The 21756-nt window shown below is 37.5% G+C and overlaps 1 protein-coding gene across 1 annotated transcript; it reads left to right on the top strand.

Annotated features, from left to right (window-relative positions):
• Position 1: 1 nt before the first annotated feature.
• LOC131927237 (glutamyl aminopeptidase-like) lies at positions 2-21707 on the top strand. The gene is made up of 3 exons (XM_059283003.1): positions 2-220; positions 20779-20910; positions 21429-21707. The coding sequence occupies exons 1-3, from the start codon at positions 35-37 to the stop codon at positions 21705-21707; spliced, it is 597 nt and encodes a 198-aa protein (XP_059138986.1). The 5' UTR covers positions 2-34.
• The last annotated feature ends 49 nt before the right edge of the window (positions 21708-21756 follow it).

Raw genomic sequence — 21756 nt, 5'->3', positions numbered from 1 at the left:
ACTTCATTCCTGACACCATTTTGGTTTGTGGAGGATGGAGGGAACAAAGAGGAGGCGGTGTCCGTGGGACCTCATCTTCCTGTCTATTTTCTTTATCGTCGTGGCGGTGGCCGAGGGTGTCCTGGTCTGGAAGTTGACCAAAGACGCCTACGAGACGTCAGACAGCCGGACGTGTGCGACGTCAGAAACGTCCGTGACGTCAAAACCCGTTGTTCAAAAGGTAGGACGTTTTAGACACTGTGAAGCATGACATGTTATACGGCAGTGGTTGAGCGGTAGCGGGCACGATTGCTAACCCAAATGTGTTGAGTTCGGTGTGCGAGTTCGAGTCCCTGAGCCTACTCAGCTCTAATGGGTACCTGAAGATTTAGAAAAAAGTAAAGGCATCTGGTTATAGCGCTCACGATATGGTCCCTTCAGATGCCGAGGTAGGAGAAAGAGATAAACTCTACTTCATCTGTCCAGTGGGCCGACCAGCCAGCAAGGGTAATTTACTAAAGTGTAAGAAGAATAGTGAAGAAAAGTGTGTTTATAAGGTAGCGCTTCCCATTCATACATGATTGGGTTAAGGAGCTAAGGGTTAGGTTTAAGCGTAGGTTTATGACTTGACGGCAATAAGGACAATTTTCTTTTCACCCTAATGATTATATATATATATATATATATATATATATATAGATTCATATATATATATATATATATATATATATATATATATATATATATGCATTATTTCCCTTTTTTACTTTCTCGTATAGAGGAAGTATTATAGTCATTATAATCGTGAAAAAAAAAACGAAATCGAAATTTTCACAAATCTTGGCGTTTTACCTCCCTGAGTATGTCTATGTGTCTGTCTGTGTGTGTCTCTGTCTGTGAACACGATGATTGGAGTACCGATACAGCTAGGTTGACAGATTTGTAGTTCTGTATGAACTTTTTAGCGATTCTCGGTAACCGGAAGTGGAACTTATTCTACTTTCGGTTTAACAAAAGCCTATAAATTAATTACTGTTTATATTAGATATATGAAATATCAAATACATGTAGACGATCTAATTTTCTGTTTGTTTTTTTTTTAACATATTTGGTGTAACTTTCGACTACCGGAAGTAGTACTTTAGCCTATTTCCCATTTTTCAAAAAACGCATATAAATTTATTTTAAACTTGATTCCTCTGTCTTTCGTCATACTCGGCAAAATTTCGAAAACTTCTTCCGGACAGAGTTATTTTAAACTTTTCACCTAGGTCACGACACGAATAATTAAATGTTACTTAATTAGATGATTAATTAACTCTTTGAAAATTAATCAAAGTTTTCTTTATAAAGTACTAATGTTCCGCACTATTAAATATAACTTGGTTTCTGTTCATTTGTTGCGCAATTCTTTTTTCTACGAGATACTATTCTATTTAAACAAGATTAAGTATTTACAATTTGATTTTAAAAAATGTCTATTTCGAATGCACTCGAGTTGCCATCCCCATTAATGTTATCTAAGATAACTCGAGTACGTTTAAGGGAAATCATCCCCACTTTGTTTCATTCAACCTTGCAAACTAATGCATTGTGTTATTTTTTTAAATTTTTTTTATGACATGTAGAGAGCAGAGTATATAAAGCTCAATTCTTTTTTTAGCGCAATTTCCATTCTGGAGAATTGCGTTTATTAACCCGTCATTTCTGGATGTATGAATGTATGAATGAATGAATGAATGGATGTGTGTCCGCAGCTTTAAGTCGTATCTCCTCCTCAACGAAGCAATATCGAGGACTAGTTCCAAAGCAATTATGTTAAGCAAGTTACGAGGATGAACATAGGCCAAAAAAATTTCCGGGTTTCTTTTATGGATTTCCCGGAAAAGCCAAAAAAAAAATCGAAAAAATGCAGTTTTTGGCCCATATCTCGGCAACCAGACCACTTAGCGACTTGAAACATTTACCAATCGATTCCTGCTTTAATTTAGAACAATATTGCCGAAAAAAAGTTTTCAAAAATATCCTTTCGTTCGGTCACAAATTTTTTTTTTGAATTAATTAAAATTTGGACCGAATTAGTAGGCATGTTTATCCAACCACACCACACGCGTCATCACGTTCAATAGCTGCGCCATCACGTTTAATGGCTGCGCCATCACGTTCGGTAGCTAGGCGCGCAATGGTTTTTAGTCATGTAACTCTATTGTAAATAAAACATGTAAAATACTGAAAAAAGAATTAATAAAAAACGTTTTAATAACTAACCAATGGTTTTACTAACCCTGCTCTTGATTTACGCTACGACAGAGCTATTTTTTGATAACATAAGGAAATTGCGCTAAAATTGTCACTAGACTTTTTAATTACCTTGTTTAACGTTTAATATTGTTTCTCTCCTACCGCCTCCCCACTCGAGCAAGGGGTTCATGCGGTAAGAGCAGGTTTGCATAAAAAATACATACAGAAAATACTACATCATTTATACAATAATACATAATCTTATTTATATTACTAGTATTACTTATATCATTTACTAAAAGAACATTTAACGATTGGTTAAAATGGGGAGGGAGTTTTCAATACATGGGTTGAAATGTTTCGTTTTTTGGTGTGAAACTAATACAAAACGTCTAAAATGAAAGAAAAGTTGATTTGGTAAGGTGCAGTGTTAGCGTTCATCTTCTAGAGCTCCGCTGTAGATGTATGTTATGCATTCTTGGAGGGGTTCTTTGGTGATGCTGTAGTAAATGTCATCATAGTATAGAATGCGTATGCAGGTGCATTATGTGCAGCTTAATTCCTTTTGATTGTGGGTGTGTTATAATGCAGTAAGTACATCTGAAGGCACTTTCGTTGGAAATTTCTGTCGGTTTGGATTATTTTGCCATCGCAGTGGCTGCGGTTTTTGTGTGTGTGTGCTGTCTTTTCGTGAAATTACGCTTCTGCGGTTCCTTTGTACTGGTTGGCGCAGTATTTGGGATCATTGTTGGTGGCTACGTTGCTGATAACTCTATTGCCTGTGTTGATGTTGGTTCTTCTTGTTGTGGATTATCATTGTAGATGGTGAATATACGGTTGTTAGTGTATGGGATTGCAGTGATTGTGGGTTATGTTTTGCTCATTGTTCTTAGTGCTCAGAGGATTATATTGTTATTTAGTGCAGGTGGGACCCATTATGTTCTCAATACGGTCAGCCACTTTTTTTATTTTTAAAATGTATTCAGTGCAGCTTCACATTAAAAGAAAAAAACCTACAATCTTGCTTCTCCCCCCCCCCCTCCAAGTGTTTTCTTCTTGCTTCCTCATGATCCATGATTTCACTGGATGTAGTCAACACAATAAAGCCAATCTGTCTGTGTTACGCCTGCTATGTAAGAGGTTGAGCTTTCCGATTCAATACCATTTAAATCTTACTACCATGTCAGGATGTTGCACCCAAAGGCAGGCATCATACAATTGTTCTTCTTTTTAGATTTATTCCCGTCCTGAACTCACGCACACCCTTTCACCAGGACTACAAGAACAAGCCTCCTATCTAAGTTCTTCCCCGGCAACAACAAACTCACACTCAAACGTCACTTTCTTGCGTACCGCGTAACACTTTCACTCGTTCAATATTCGGTCTTGATGTCAAGATGCGGCTCTCGAGTTCCATTCGCAAATATTATTATATTAATAAATATAACCAATAAACACGCGCTATTCTTTTAGAATATTTAGTTACTCCCTACTTCCATTTAAAGTGTCCATCCCAAATTGAAAAAAAATTAACGTTATGGTGGCTATCATTTGCTTGAAAAAGTGGATTGTTTCGAAAAAAAATTCCTTGTTTTTATTAAATACACGGACAAATCTGTAAAAAAAATATCGTGATGAAAGCAATGCTTCTGTTAACATGAATAACTTCAGCATTACTATCAACAAAATGAAGGATGTTATCGCTGAGAGATTTGGGCAACTCAAAACAGATGGCGTTCATAGTAGATCCTCTCAACACAAAAACAAATGAGATCAACATCGAGCCATTTGGAATTTATGTTAGTTTGCTTAAAATGCATTTGCTGGATTTGAAAACAAAACATTTGTTGAACTCAAGAGCAAGTTGTAAGAGCTGGATGTTAAGAAAAGCATGCAAGTTACACTTGAAAAATACACAGTTCTAAAAGAAATGCCGCGAGTTGTAGCACTTGTATTAGACGCATGGAACAGTTTTCCACAATGCTACAATAGGGTGGAGAAGTTGACATCTGGAGTGCTGACGATCTTTAGGTCAACATATTCGTGCTAACAAGAGTTCTCTTACATAAATATATAATAAATAGTTAAGTACGAAGCCAATTAAAAAACGAAAATCTAGAGGCGTGCTTGAAGCTGAAAACAAGTTATGAGCCAGGTTTAAACTAACTTTTAAAAGACATGCAAGGCGAATGCTCCCATTGATGTAACTATGTAAATATTTCATTATTATAGTTTTAATATTTGATTAATAATTTTATTATTTTAGCAGAGGTAGCTAAAATACTGTAATATGTTTTGTGCGAAACATGTGTATTTTTACCTTCTCGCATATAGGAAGTATGGAGAAAGTCTTGTAATCGTGCAAAAAAAAAATAGTAGTAATTTACGCTATTTCCTATTTCTCACAAATCGCTTGTCAATTTATAAAGAACTAATAATATTCCGCACTATTATGCACAATTAATTATAGACTACTATTTAAATAACTATAACGTTAGTATATATTGGATACCTTTACTAATGTTTAGTAAGAGACCCACGCTATTCTTTATAGTTATTTAAATAGTAGTCTATAATTTATTTTCTACTATTTAGTGCATTAGTACATAAAAACTTATTTTTGAAACGTCTTTTTGAAATTTTTTTTAGTACTTTACATGTTTTTATTTACAATAGAGTTTCATGACTAAAAACCATTGCGCGCCTTTGAACGTGATGGCGCAGCTATTGAACGCGATGACGCGTGTGGGGCCGTGCGGCGTCAATTCGGCCAATGACGAAACGGCCCCGTCAAAACGACCCCGACAAAACGACCCCGTCAAAACGACCCCGTCAAGTCGGCCCCGTCAAAAGGGCCAGCGACATATGGACCCCGTCATATAGGCTCCCGACAAAAAGGCTCCCGTCATTTAGGCTACCGACAAATAGGCTCCCGTTATATAGGCTCCCGACAAAAGGGCTCCAGTCAATAAGGCTCCTGACAAATAGGCTCCCGTCATTTTGGCTCCCGACATATAGTCTCCCGTCATTTAGTTTTTTCCACAAAACGGCCCCCGTCATTACGACTCCCGACAAATAGGCTCCCGCCATTTAGTTTCTCCACAAAACGGCCCCCGTCATTACGACTCCCGACAAATAGGCTAGCGTCATTTTGGCTCCCGACAAAAAGGCTCCTGTCAATTTGGCTCCAGACAAAAGGACCACTGAAACAGTGGCGTAGCTACCGTAAAGCTAGCGTAAGCAAGGCATGGGGGCCCAAGGCACATAGGGGCCCTTTTCCCTCATAAAAAATTAAAACTTTTACAATGGAATTTTAATATTTGTTACATATAAATAATTTAAAAAAAGAAAAAGGTTAAAAGTTCCAAAAATCCCCCCCCCCCCCCCCACCGTTTCGGCAGTGGGACTCAGTGTTTGTGGGTCAAACAGAACCCAATCGTTATAATAACACTACAGGCTATATCACTTTGTCGTGCAAGCCATTGAGAGAATCAGCCTATAAATAAACTTTTTAGCAGTATTAGGCAAGCATAATAATATAGTATAAATACAAAATCAGGACATATAAAATACAAAATGTTGCCTTCAGAATATTTATATATTAAAAAATATCCATCGTAAGTAGAAGTTGATCTCTTCGTTTAACTCCTCTGTAGCCTAACGCAGAGGCGTAGCGAAGGCGAGGCGGGGGGTGCGGACCGCAACGGGTGACACCATTTAGGGGGGGGGGGGGTGGTGACACCAAAGGCAAAAAAATGTAAAATTTATAGATTGAAATGCCATTTTCCAGATCCATTAGTTAAAGTTAAATAGTCTTATAAGTACAAATCGAAAATTATATCAAGAGGGGGGGGGGGGGGTGGGGTGACACCACGACGTAAACGTAAACTATAAAGAAAACAATGCTACTTCCAACTGTATTATAAACAGACTGTAGATAAACATCGTTACTATTAAGTCAGCAGTGATTAAAGCTTAAACACGTACGTGTACCAGTATGTGGCATATATATAAATTTTAGGCCTATGTAGGCCGACACACACACACACACACACACACATATATATATATATATATATATATATATATATATATATATATATATATATATATATATATATATATATATATATATATATATATATACATATATATATATATATATATATATACATATATATACATATATATATATATATATATACATATATATATATATATATATATATATATATATATATATATATATATATATATATATATATATATATATATATATATATATATATATATATATATATATATATATATATATATATATATATATATATATATATGCTTTGTTTCCTGGGAGGGGGTGACAATACGAAGTGCCGCACCGGGTGAGACCCGACCTAGCGACGCCACTGGCCTAACGGCTGACGAAGGGGCCCACTGATAATTTTTGCATAGGGGCCCAAGAATCCTAGCTACGCCACTGCACTGACAATACCGTTTCTGTAGAGACTAAGTCTCCCGGCAAAGCGGTCTCATTGAATATGACATCTGCCAGTGGGACCCCTTCATCAATATTCTTTAGAGTTAGCTTATCCAACAGTCTTATGTAATACAACGTATGCATCTCTTGTTCGGCAGGGCTTATTTTTATATTAGTTTATCTATTATAAAATATAGTATGTTTTAATTTAAGGGTCATCTATCTATGACATCCATAATTGAGTCGGTTATAGGCTGTTCCAACTCATTGTGTGGGGAGAAGGGTCCACGCTGTACCTTCCTAACTGCAATATGCTTGTACAGGGGCGTAGCGAGGGGAGGGGCGGGGAGTGCGGACCGCACCGGGTGACACCATTTAGGGGGGTGACACAAAGGCAAAAAATAGCAAAATATATAGAGAAAAAGTTGAGGGGGTGAGGGTGCAAATCGAAAGTTTGGGGGGAGGGTGCAAATCGAAAACTTGAAATTTTGTCCCCGGGAAGGGTCGCAACGCCTCTGGGGGGGGGGGGGGGTGACACCATTAAGTGCCGCACCGGGTGACACCCGACCTCGTTACGCCACTGTGCTTGTAGGTTATCAAAACAAAATGCTGTTATCATGTTAACATCATGTATATCATACATTTACACTTCTGTGCTCGCTTTTAAGCAACAGATCTTTTCTGTTGTAAATTAAACATTATCAAAACTTTAGAATTGGTGGAATTTAGCTGTTAAGGGCTCGATTTATTTGTGAATTAATGTTGGTTCATGAAAAAATAATTTCATTCGGGCATTAAAAAGAGGTTATGGTGGTATTGGAGGTAGGACATAATGGTTACTTTTATGCCAATAGTGGTCATATCATTCATTTTTCTGGAGCCAATATGTCGGGAGTCATTTTGTCAAAAGCCAATATGTCGGGAGCCCAATTGCCGGGAGCCAATATGTCGGGAGCCCATTTGTCGGTAGCCAAAATGTCGTGAGCCCATTTGCCGGGAGCCCATTTGTCTTGAGCCCTTATGTCGGGAGCCAATATGTCGGGAGCCGCTTTGTCGGGAGCCAATATGTCCTGAGCCTATTTGTCAGGGGTTAATATGTCGGGAGTCCATTTGTCAGGAGCCTAAATGTCGGGAGCCCATTTGTCGGGAGCCTATATGTCGCAAGTCAATATGACGGGAGCCCATTTGACGGGAGCCAATAAGTCGGGGCCCTTTTGACGGGGCTATTTTGACGGGGTCGGTTTGTCGGGAGTCGATTTGACGGGGTCGTATTAACGGGGCCGTTTTGACGGGGCCGATTTGTCCCGGGCCGTTTTGACAGGGCACCGTGTGGGGCGGTTGGATAGACATGCCTACTAATTCGGTCAAAATTTTAATTAAATCATAAAAAATTAGTTAGGCATCCAATTAAGTCAAATTTAATGTCACAATGCATTGTCTTCATGTCTTGACCAACGTGCCAACTGTGAATGGTATCTATCAAGTAGAAGTGTCCGAATTTTCACTTTCGATCTAGACAGACTGACGACAGACAGAGGAAGTGAGTTAAATAAAAGCTTTTAAAAATCATGTCTATATCCCGAGTTGCCATCCCTTGTTGTTTCATATAAGAAAATTCGAGAAAGTTTAGCAGAGATCACTCCCGGTTCATTTTTTAATATTTTAGAACAGATACTTTTTTTACTTTCTCGTATAGAGAAAGTCTTGTAATCGTGCAAAAAAAAAATCGAGATTTTTACAAATCTCGACGTTTTACACCTCACTGATACGGAAAAACATAATTTTGCAATCTTGTCCGTACGTCTGTGTGTCTGTGTGTCTGTCTGTCTGTGTGTAAACACGATAACTTGAGCACCGTTACAGCTAGGTTGATGAAAATTCATATATAAGTATTTTATCAAAATCGTAGATCCTGATCAACTTTTGAGCGATTTCCAATAACCGGAAGTGGTACTTTTTCTACTTTGAATTTTTCAAAAGCCTATAACTTGAGTACTATTTGAGATAGATAAATGAAATTTTACATGTAAGTAAAAGATCTAATTCTCTACTTTCTGTCAAATTTTGAGTAATTTCCGTTGAACGGAAGTACTAATTTACGCTATTTTTGATTTCTCAAAAAAACACATGTACATTTGTAAAGTACTAATAATATTGCGCACTTTTATGCACATCTTGTTTTGGCGTTCGCTTGGTGCGCAATTCTTTTTTCTATTAGATTCTATTCTATTTTTTAAAGTTTAAGTAATTAAAAATCATGTCTATATTTCAAGTTATATAAGAATATTCGAGAAAGTTTAGGGGAGATCACTCCCGGTTTATTTTTGTTTAATATTGTCCCTTTTAGTTTTTTTTTCTCTTTTTTTTTTGCCTCAGACATGTAATTTACAGCGTCAGTTGTGTGTTCGCTTTAGTATTACAGTTTTCATCACCGGCTTGTGAGGAGTGATACAGATTTACAATAGTAATATTTCTTTCTTACTTGTAGCATAATTTCATTCATTTAAGATGGTTTACTTATCTATAGATCTAATACAAAACGTCTAAATATATATATATATATATATATATATATATATATATATATATATATATATATATATATATATATATATATATATATATATATATATATATATATATATAAACCAACCTGAAACTGCAAATGTGTAATTAAATGATTCAATGGATTTTTTTCCTCGTCGTGGTGGAATCACTTTATAGTTATTTTTTATTTTTTTTACTTTTTTATTTTTTTTAACTTTTCGTTTTTTTCTATTTTTGATGTTCGAAATTATGTACATACTTTGATGCAATGTAAAGTTTCGCTTTTTTTAAACCTGACTGTCGATGGGGCAAGTGAAGTAGAGTTCACTTGTTTCTGTGACCTTTCAACACTATGGTCAGCCGCCTTTACTTTCCCTAACGTGAGTTAGGTACCCATCAGAGTTGAGTGGACTCAGGGACGGTCTGCTGACTTCAACCCGGATTCGAACTCGAGACTGTCGGGATAGCACAGGGGTCGGCAACCTTTTGAGACGGAAGAGCCATAAGTTACAATGTTCAAAATTTCCCAGTTTTTAAAGAGCCACTAACATTTTTTTCTTTCAATATTTTACTTGTTGATTAGGATTAGGTAAATCATGTGATGTGTTATGTAAAATAAATAGCTTCAAATATGAAATATGTTTATTCACATAAAAACACACTTGTTTCGCCAGAATAATGAAATTATTAATAAAAAATAAAAAAATATAAGGACTATCCCAAACCACTTTAGAAGCAGTTAAATTTTTTTTTCTTTACGGACATCACCGGCTCGGGGGGGGGGGGGGGTTGTCTCCCATTATACAGGCAGGTCTCAACACGGCAAACTGGCTTGGATATCGGTTTGATAATCGTGTACCGGTCGCTTCTGTCCTTAGGTTCTCAGCAGGCTTTTCTTTCAACCCAATTAACGCAGGGTAAACTCGTCCCCCACCGTCCAGTACCCGGCTCAGAAGTAGGAAGCTAATAACTAATAAACTAATAAAGGAATTGTTGTCGCGGGGCTGTACACAGCACGGGTGTGGGGCTGGACCTGGCGCCCAAGCGGCTGTCCGTATACTTTCTACTTTCTACTGCACCTATTCTCTCTGTTCTCTGATAAGATTTTCTTCTGTTTGAACTTATGTTTCTTTACAGTATAATTTTCTTATCAGTTTTAAAAATGAAATAATATAAATATTAATATTTGTGCAAGGAGCTGGAGAGCCACATCTTGACATCAAAAGAGCCGCATGCGGCTCGCGAGCCGCAGGTTGCCGACCCCTGGGATAGCAGTCCAGCTCTCTTTTATTTTTTTTTTACCCCTTTTAATGGGAGTCAAAAATTTTTCAGAATTTTTATTTTTCACTCATGCTATATTTAAATATCCTCTCGCTTTTATTAAACAACATTGAAATAATGTTAACGGTTTTTGTTATTTTTTAATACAATAGAATTTTAAATATCAATTTAATAAAAACGAACTTTTTCCACATGAGTTTACAATAAAAGTAATAGTTATTTTAAAATATCCAATGAAATATTTATCATTACATTTTACTAAGTTATTTATAACATCTCTTCATTTCTGTTTAGCCTTTAGGAAATCATTTATACGTTGTCTCCCTTAACTCAAATTTTATTACTAGTTTTAAGAACGGGACATAATTCATTGTCATTACCCAAGCTTACACAATGTTCTAAATCATGGGTTCCCAACCTGAGGGTCGCGAAGGGCTTTCTAAGGGGTCGCCAACTGGTAGACTAAACTCTAGCAATGAATAAAAAACATAAATATTTAGAAAAAATATTTGAAATTCGGCATTCGGAATAGAGAATAAACAATTTGTACTGTGCAAAGTTGTTCTTAGTCAGGAGTCTATGAAAACTTCCAAACGTCAATTTGAGACGAGTCATTCGGAACACACCAAAAAAGATATGTAGTTCTTTTGTCGGCATGAAGCTAGTTGCAAACGCCAGAGACTTGATCGAACAGAACGTTTTCACAAAGAAAACACAGCATTAGTGCAAGCATCATATGAAGTAGTATAAGAAATTGCCAGGCAAAAAACCTCTCACACAAAGGAGAAAATCTCATCAAACCATGTATGCTGAAGATGGTAAAATTGATTCTTGGGGATTCCAGTGCAGTAAAGATGCAACAAATATCTCTGTCTAATAATACTATGCAGCGGCTTATGTTAAAAGACAAATTTAGAATGAAATCAAGCTTTCACCATTGTTTGAATTTCAAGTTGACGAATCGACAGACGTGAGTTCGTGTTCGCAGATGCTTGTCTTTGTGAAATATATTCATTCAGATGTTAGCAAATAAAAGTTGATGTTTTGTAAAGATATCATGGAGAAAATAAATACGTTTTTTGAGACTGGAGGATTAAAATGGGAAAACGGCTATGGGGCTTGTACGGATGGTGCGTCATGTTTGGGTCAAAATGGGGGTTTCAGAAAAAAGTAAAAGGTAAAAGATTTAGCTCCCTAATGAAAGGGAATACACTGCATGATTCACAAATGCCCTCGCCAGCAAGACTTATCCGACTCCATTGCTAATAAAAGTCGTAAATCATATTAAATCTGGAGCCCTAAACACCTGTCTGTTTAAAGAACTGTAGACATGGATAAAGATCACGAGGTTCTACACTTCAGTACGCTGGCTGTCAATAGGAAATGTCAATCGTGTTTTTGAATTGAAAGATGAAATCAAGATGTTCTTGGAAGTGCAAGGAAACAAGACCTTTTGATATACTTTAACGACATGGTGTGGTTGGAGAGAGTATCATACCTAGCAGATATATTCGAACATCAACATAAGCTTAAACTGATAAAGGAAAGAATATTATCTCTTTTCATGATAATCTCTCGGCATTTTTATCAAAGCTGCAAAATTGGCGAGGAAAAATAAATATTTGAAATACTGCCATGTTTGAGAAACTCCGCAGTGTGGTGTGATAGATACATTTTTAAAAGGATTATGTGCATCTTGAATCTTTTGACAACGAATTGCGGCGTTATTTTCCCCGAGTTGAAAGAAGAAGAATCTGCATTGTCCCCCATTCTCTGCTTTCCTTCAAGATGAATTCTTAAATTTGCAAAATTTAATTGTTAATGCTAGTTAATGCTAGTTTGTTCTATCAGGTAAATTGTTTAATGTAACAACAAAGACAATGAATTATTACCAAATTAATAGTATTTAACTATTTGTGTAAAACCAGATTTGTCGTGTACATTGGGAAATCGTAGTCTGACTTTTATGACTTGGTAATGGAAGTGGTTGGAACATTTTAAATGGAGGGTGACATTTTAATCAGTGAATGCGATGGAGGGGGTGGGGGGTAAAATTAAATAAAAAATTTCATAACCATTTAATATTACATTAATGCATTTAATATTACGGAGTGGCCTAGCGGTAGAGAGCTGGAATGCTAATCCAAAAGTCCCGGGTTCAAGACGGGTATAGGACAAAAGGCCGACATCCAAAAGGCCGACAAGACAAAAGGTCAACACGGAGAAAAAGGCCGACAGGACATAAGGCCGACAAACCATAAGGCCGACAAACTATAAGGGAGTGTACAAAGGGTAAACAGAGAGGTGGCTTTACCACTATATTTTGCAAAAATAAAATAAAAATAAACCATGACAATTATCTAAATGGGATTTCAAGGACCCAAACCACAGGAGGTAGCCACATTTTATATTTTGTGACATTAAACCGCGATAAGTACTTAGTCTTTATGTCAGCCTAATGGTGTCGGTTTGAATATAGGGCTGGGGTAGACTGACTGCGGTGACCCGGTGATGTAAGACCGTTCGGGGGTCGGAATATATTAACTATGAAGTTCAGGGGTGGAATTAGTTTTGTGCGAGATCCGTGGTTAAAAACTTACCAGTACCCTTTTGATAGGTTTATAACCTATACCAGGGATTCTTTTCGACATTTCTCTTCGGGGTTACTTGCAACTTCCGGGAAGGGGAGTGGGGGGACGGACACGGTTTAAGCTATCTATTTTTTATTTAAATTATATAGCTTTTCTACATCGTCCAATGCGATACTACATGTATCACCATAGTTCCCTACTACCTGTATCAACATATCCCTACTAACTGTATCACCATTTCCATACTATCTGTATCACCATAGTTCATTACTGCCTGTATCACCATAATTCCTTACTACCTGTATCACCATAGTTCCTTACTGCCTGTATCACCATAGTTCCTTACTACCTGTATCACCATAGTTCCTTAGTCCCTACTAACTGTATCACCATAGTTCCCTACTAATCACCATAGTTCTTAACTACCTGTATCATCATAGTCCCCAACGACCTATATCATCATATATATTTATATTTTTTTCAGAAATTGAAAAATAATTAAACACCTAATTATGTCAACGTTTATGTTAAATTCCATTGTTATTTGGTCTGGACTAACGTGTCTAGATTGAAAGAAATGAGTTTCACTGAAGTGGCTGTAATTTCGCCATGAGAGTTTTGATTCATGGTTAGTTTACTTTTTTAAGAGCACTGCTGCTTGTTGAATCTGTATTGTAAGTAGGATATTGTGATTGTTTTCATATGATTTTTATAATTTTAAGGTTCGTTATTAACAGTTTAATGCTGTGGTTCTATGCTTATTCTATCTTGTAATCGGAAGAAGTTGATCTGTGTGTGTATATCGAGTAGTGATATTCCATTGTTAAATATACTTAGTATTAACGTTTAGTAACAAATATTTCAAGTATTTTAAAAGAAACTTTGATGACAATTGCTATCTTTTGAAATTCGCAGAGGCATTAAGGAGAAATGGCAAGGCACGTTAAGGGTATCATTCTTGTCCCTCACTTTCAAGGGAGTCAAAATTATATTATTTTTTAGGAAGAAAGAGGCTACGATTTTACGGAATAATCTCACCTTTATTTGAAATCATTGAAATAAGGCTAAGGGTTTTGTCACTTATAAATACAATAGAACTTTAAATAGAAATTTAATAAAACGAATTTTTCGACACAAATTTACAACAACAATAATACTATTGTTCAAAGCAATTAATAAAATAGTTATCATCACATTTTACTATGTTATTCATACATCTCTTCATTTCTGTTTAGCCTTAAGCAAATCATTTATACGTTGTCTCCCTTAGCTCAAATTTTCTTTCTAGTTTGAAGAACGGGAGATAATTCGTTGTCATTACCCAAGCCTAAACAAATCCAAAACATACAGCACAAGTATACTACAAATGTATTAACAAATAGCTATATATATATAGGCTACACAGGGAAATCTCTTCAAATATCTCAAAAAAAAATATAGGCGACGTTAAATAATGACATTACAATGAAATCTTTGACTGATATCACGGTTACAAAGTTGGTGTTTGTTCTATCAGGCTAAATTTTTAAATTTAATAACAAGGGCAATGAATTATTACCAATTAACAGTATGTGACTATTTGTACAAAACCAGTTTTGTCGTGTACATTTGGAAACAGTAGTCTGACTTTTATGACTTGGAAAATTTTAAATGGACGGTGACATTTTAATGAGGGAATCCGATGGAAGGGATGGGGTAAAATTTTATACGAAACTAAATTAATAGGTTTTGCACATTTGTTTTATTTTGGTATTTAAAACTAGGGCTTACCATGACCGGAAATATCAGTGTTGCGCTGTAGAATATGTAAATCAATTATGATGTTGTTGGTTAATATAACCCTCCATATTATATATTTTTCGAGGGTCTCTTACATTTTATAAAAGGAGGTCGCCACTCGAAAAAGTGCTATAAACTAAATAAGCTTGGAAAGCTAATTCCAAACGGTTCCAAATAGTTGTTGCTAGAAAGCATATTTTTCAACCAAAATTAAATATTTTATATCATTTTAGAAATAAGTACAAAATGACTTATGGTTTTTATTAAGCCTAGGAGGTAACTAGCCGTCGGTACCCGTTACACGTGAATTATAGGTCTATATATTTTTAATGTTATACATTTTTAGAAGAATATTTTATAAAATAGTTATTGGTCAAAACGCAATGTGCTTTACTACATGTTTTACAATATTAGTGGCAATGCAAAGAAATAATTAAATAGCTAAAATTCCGACACATTTAAAATAACATAGGTTATTAATACCTATTAGAAAAAAAAACCATATTAAATGCACACATTGATTAAAAGACTTAAATGATTCCGTTAAAAACCCGGCTTTTTAATGGTATTTATGTTGCTTTTTAAAGTAATTTGTCATAGTTTTAGCCGAGGACGTCTCGATAAGTAAATCTATAGTTCTAAATCAAATTTTAATGAAATAGTTCATTTCTTCGTATTCTAAAATTGGAAGATGACGCCATTGGTTTTGTTTACTCTCCCGTACTTCAAACATATGACATGTGACGTCATCGATTTCGGCGTTCTTGTCCCAACTATAAACACTTTTCCGGTTGCGTAATTAAAACTGTTTTTCTACATTCGAATATGCCTATATTTTTTTTTATTATTTTTCTTCTTTAAATTAAATTGTCTTTATACATTTAAAACACCTACCATATTTTTTGCAACAAAAGTCTGTATCAAGTTCTCCATATATCGCTGGAGATTCTGATGTGATATCCTGCGAAAATATTTTGCGGACAGAGAGAGAGAGAGAGAGAGAGAGATAGAGAGAGAGAGAATTGCGCACATGGGCTTTTATATATTAGGATAATTACTAGTAATATAATGGCGTTTGCTCCTGCGGCAGTTCTACCGCTGAATATAGTAGTATCCCTTACCGCTTACCCGCTATAGGGCTGGTAAGTAGGTCACCAACCAGTTCTATGGCTAATGCAGGTTTTATTGAGCCGTAAAACTGGTTGGTGACCTACTTACCAGCACTATACAGGACGCCCATTTGACATAATACCAAATGTTAAGTTAGCCGCTATGGAACTCGGGGCGCCAAACCATGTATTGACAAAGATCGCACCCTCCCGGGCGCCGCCCATAAGAAATTTAATTTTGTTTCGCAGATCTAGAGAGTAATTCAATCAATTCCCCAAACTTTCATGGCTGAACGGTGTCAAACTGCATTCGCCTTTTATTTTTTATATAAAGTATATAGAGAAAAATCGCATCGCACCCTGTCAAAGTGCTGCCACTGCGAAATTTATATATATATATATATATATATATATATATATATATATATATATATATATATATATATATATATATATATATATATATATATATATATATATAATTTCGAGACCATTCGGTAGAGACCATTAAGTGGTAATGTTAGTGTTTTTATAATCAAGTATCGAGGACGTCATTATTATCGTGTATTATTTTCGACATTAGATTTTTAATTTTATTTTCCCTATGAATCAATGACGTGATTTTATTGTGTATACTTTTCCGGCGTTGAAGATTAATATACTTGGTTTCATTTTGAAAAAAAGTCTTATTCGTTTCATGTAACGTCACTATAGTCCCCTGTGGAAGTTTTAATTTTCCTTATGTTTTCTCTAAAGAGTACCAGACAGAGTGACATATAGACAGAGTGACATATAGACAGAGTGACATATAGACAGAGTGACATATAGACAGAGTGACATATAGACAGAGTGACATATAGACAGAGTGACATATAGACAGAGTGACATATAGACAGAGTGACATATAGACAGAGTGACATATAGACAGAGTGACATATAGACAGAGTGACATATAGACAGAGTGACATATAGACAGAGTGACATATAGACAGAGTGACATATCGACAGAGTGACATATAGACAGAGTGACATATAGACAGTGACATATAGACAGAGTGACATATAGACAGAGTGACATATAGACAGAGTGACATATAGACAGAGTGACATATAGACAGAGTGAAAAATAGACAGAGTGACATATAGACAGAGTGACATATAGACAGAGTGACATATAGACAGAGTGACATATAGACAGAGTGACATATAGACAGAGTGACATATAGACAGAGTGACATATAGACAGTGTGACATATAGACAAAGTGACATATAGACAGAGTGACAGAATACCGAAACTATTATATAGAACAGTCTGTTCGTATTTAACAGAATGGATTTTTTTTTTCACACATAATAAAGTACTTGAGCATACTATACATATTGTAGATTTTTTTCAATAGAAAATGTACACACGTTTAATGTAAAAACAGAGTTCAGTTTCAATAATTTATAGACGTCCCATAGTTCTATGGCAGGGGTCGGCAACCTGCGGATCGCGAGCCGCATGCAGCTCTTTTGATGTCAAGATGCGGCTCTCCAGTTCCTTAATAATTATATTATTTTATTTTCAAAACTCAAAAAAATATGATACTGTAAAACTAGAAACAACTTTAAACAAAACAAAAAAAAAACCCACTGAGATTAGGTGGAGTAGAGCGTACAGGGACAGCTAACCCACAGCAGGCCCAGCCCCACAACTGTGCTGTGGCCGGCCCCACAACTGTGCTGTGGCCAGCCACTCAACTGTGCTGTGGCCGGCCCCACAACTGTGCTGTGGCCAGCCCCACAACTGTGCTGTGGCCAGCCCCACAACTGTGCTGTGACCAGCCCCACAACTGTGCTGTGGTCAGCCCCACAACTGTGTGGCCAGCCACACAACTGTGCTGTGGCCAGCCCCACAACTGTGTGGCCAGCCCCACAACTGTGCTGTGGCCGGCCCCACAACTGTGCTGTGGCCGGCCCCACAACTGTGCTGTGGCCGGCCCCACAACTGTGCTGTGGCCAGGCCCACAACTGTGTTGTGGCCAGCCCCTTGTCAATGGTTCCATGCTTTCCACTAGCGAATTACCGTGCGGCGTCAATTCGGCCAATGACGAAACGGCCCCGTCAAAACGACCCCGACAAAACGACCCCGTCAAAACGACCCCGTCAAATCGGCCCCGTCAAAAAGGCCAGCGACATATGGACCCCGTCATATAGACTCCCGACAAATAGGCTCCCGTCATTTAGGCTACCGACAAATAGGCTCCCGTTATATAGGCTCCCGACAAAAGGGCTCCAGTCAATAAGGCTCCTGACAAATAGGCTCCCGTCATTTTGGCTCCCGACATATAGTCTCCCGTCATTTAGTTTTTTCCACAAAACGGCCCCCGTCATTACGACTCCCGACAAATAGGCTCCCGCCATTTAGTTTCTCCACAAAACGGCCCCCGTCATTACGACTCCCGACAAATAGGCTAGCGTCATTTTGGCTCCCGACAAAAAGGCTCCTGTCAATTTGGCTCCAGACAAAAGGACCACTGACACAGTGGCGTAGCTACCGTAAAGCTAGCGTAAGCAAGGCATGGGGGCCCAAGGCACATAGGGGCCCTTTTCCCTCATAAAAAATTAAAACTTTTACAATGGAATTTTAATATTTGTTACATATAAATAATTTTAAAAAAGAAAAAGGTTAAAAGTTCCAAAAAGCCCCCCCCCCCCACCGTTTCGGCAGTGGGATTCAGTGTTTGTGGGTCAAACAGAGCCCAATCGTTATAATAACACTGCAGGCGACATCACTTTGTCGTGCAAGACATTGATAGAATCAGCCTATAAATAAACTTTTTAGCAGTAGTAGGCAATCATAATAATATAGTATAAATACATAATCAGGACATATAAAATACAAAATGTTGCCTTCAGAATATTTATATATTAAAAAATATCCATCGTAAGTAGAAGTTGATCTCTTCGTTTAACTCCTCTGTAGCCTAACGCAGAGGCGTAGCGAAGGCGAGGCGGGGGGGGGGGGGGGTGCGGACCGCAACGGGTGACACCATTTAGGGGGGTGACACCAAGGCAAAAAATAGCAAAATATATAGAGAAAAAGTTGAGGGGGGGGGGTGCAAATCTAAAGTTTGGGGGGGGGGGGTGCAAATCGAAAACTTGAAAGTTTGTCCCCGGGAAGGGTCGCAACGCCTCTGGGGGGGGGGGGATGACACCATTAAGTGCCGCACCGGGTGACACCCGACCTCGCTACGCCACTGTGCTTGTAGGTTATCAAAACAAAATGCTGTTATCATGTTAACATCATGTATATCATACATTTACACTTCTGTGCTCGCTTTTAAGCAACAGATCTTTTCTGTTGTAAACATTATCAAAACTTTAGAATTGGTGGAATTTAGCTGTTAAGGGCTCGATTTGTTTGTGAATTAATGTTGGTTCATGAAAAAAATAATTTCATTCGGGCATTAAAAAGAGGTTATGGTGGTATTGGAGGTAGGACACAATGGTTACTTTTATGCCAATAGTGGTCATATCATTCATTTTTCTGGAGCCAATATGTCGGGAGTCATTTTGTCAAAAGCCAATATGTCGCGAGCCCAATTGCCGGGAGCCAAAATGTCGTGAGCCCATTTGCCGGGAGCCCATTTGTCTTGAGCCCTTATGTCGGGAGCCAATATGTCGGGAGCCGCTTTGTCGGGAGCCAATATGTCCTGAGCCTATTTGTCAGGGGTTAATATGTCGGGAGTCCATTTGTCGGGAGACTAAATATCGGGAGCCCATTTGTCGGGAGCCTATATGTCGCAAGTCAATATGACGGGAGCCCATTTGACGGGAGCCAATAAGTCGGGGCCCTTTTGACGGGGCTATTTTGACGGGGTCGGTTTGTCGGGAGTCGATTTGACGGGGTCGTATTAACGGGGCCGTTTTGACGGGGCCGATTTGTCCCGGGCCGTTTTGACAGGGCACCCGAATTACACATAAAAATGTTTGTGGCTCTTTAAAATTTGTGAAATTTTGTAAATTGTAACTTTTGGTTCTTCCGTCTGAAAAGGTTGCCGACCCCTGTGCTAATACATGCGCAAGCTCCATCTTGAGAGCCTGTTCGTTTTATTTAAATGGGATGACGATGGATCGATAAAGGACCCAGTCACTAAACACTACAGGAAAATTAACAATGACCACTAGATTGTTGAAAGTGTCGGTCATTATGATTAATAAAATACAGACACAATAAAAGTTTACGGGGTCGCTGCTAGATTTTTTATATTACAATCAAATTTGGCAATGCTAACATTTATAATTTATTTATTTGTTTCTTTTCTTTTATTTTTTAAAACAACTTTAGTTATTTTGAAAAGAGCATCAAAGCTTATCCGACGATACGCATAAAAAAAAAGAAAAAGACTCAAATACTTAAATCTGAAAAATGGTTGTTTCCCTTTACTTTTCGATTTTCTTGCCTTGTTTTGTTTTGATCTGTTGTTGGTTGTTCCCTTTAGAGAGGAAGACAGAACAATCATCATATATGAGCACAATCATATCAAATCCAGCATTTGGAAAATATTAGTATACATGGAAATCTATTAATTAAAAGAAATTGCAAATAACACATTTTATTTTTTTTAAATGTAGTTAAATTGTAAGACAATCGAATATTAAAAAAAAAAGCAAATTCTATCAGAGTAGTTTCCCTGGATGCTTCAAGTTACGTGACAGACAGACAGACATTTGAAAATGTTGACAGTAGCTTCATGAAAATCTTTCCTTTTCGGCCATCATTTACAGCAGGAAGATGACGTCACCCCATGGCTGTCCTATCGCTTGCCGCGAGACGTACTTCCGGTGCATTATGACGTCACAATCTACCCCAACTTTTACGAGGAGGCTCACGAGTTCTCTGGAAACGTGACCATAGAGGTACTCACTTTGTTTTTCTTGAACAAATCGTGTCCTTGTCTCATTGGGTGAGCTGTGTTCAATGACGTCACACAACGGTCTCATCCACCCAGCTATAGGTCTGGTAAGTAGGTCACCAACCGGTTATACGGCTCAATAAAACCTGAATGAGCCCTAAAACTGGTTGGTGACCTACTTACCAGCCCTATTCCCATATCGTCACGTGACCTTTTTGTCCGTTCTCTATGGGCAGACGTGACCTGCAGATTATCCGAGTGAGGTTTGTGAAAAAGTACGGGATGGCATCTACTATTTATTGTGCGGGTTTAACACCCCCCCCCCCGACCTCACCTAGACAAGGTCGCACCTACTTTAACATAACCATAATTTTCGAAAAAAAAGAATGCTTCTTCACCAAAGTTTAACACCAACTGAATAGTATTCAAAATAAAAATAAACAGAAAGTGTAAATAGTAATTTTCTAAACGTTGTCTTCAGCCGTTTCTAACTTTTTTAAAAGTTTTTTTTTAAATCTCCAGGCGCAAGTTGTGACGTCAACCCATTACATCATCCTGCACGCGCACCCCCTGTACGTGAACGTGACCGGGACCCACGTGACCGACAACAGGACGGGAGCTGAGATTGACGTCATCAGGACCTTCTACCACACGCCACACGAGTTTTTTGTAATACAGGTCGGAAGTGACGTCAACGATTCGGTCAGGCTGACCTTGAATTATCACGGCGTCTTCGACCAAACGACGGTCGGGTTTTACAAGAGCGACTACTACAACACTGACACTAACGAGACTAGGTAGAGTAGCCACTACAACACTAACTAGACTAGAGTAGCCACTACAACACTAA

Source organism: Physella acuta, unplaced genomic scaffold (assembly GCF_028476545.2).
Source record: "Physella acuta isolate Inbredline_101_S28 unplaced genomic scaffold, ASM2847654v3 ptg001386l, whole genome shotgun sequence".
NCBI classification, from domain to species: domain Eukaryota; kingdom Metazoa; phylum Mollusca; class Gastropoda; family Physidae; genus Physella; species Physella acuta.
Note: the sequence above shows the minus strand (reverse complement) of the source record. Positions and strands in the feature narration are given on the sequence as shown.

Bases quoted from the DNA above. Each gene is read 5' to 3' on its own strand.
- LOC131927237 (XM_059283003.1), top strand. From the start codon at position 35: ATGGAGGGAACAAAGAGGAGGCGGTGTCCGTGGGACCTCATCTTCCTG. The intron at 221-20,778 runs GTAGGACGTTTT...CATCATTTACAG, and splicing joins CAAAACCCGTTGTTCAAAAG to CAGGAAGATGACGTCACCCC. The intron at 20,911-21,428 runs GTACTCACTTTG...TTAAATCTCCAG, and splicing joins CTGGAAACGTGACCATAGAG to GCGCAAGTTGTGACGTCAAC.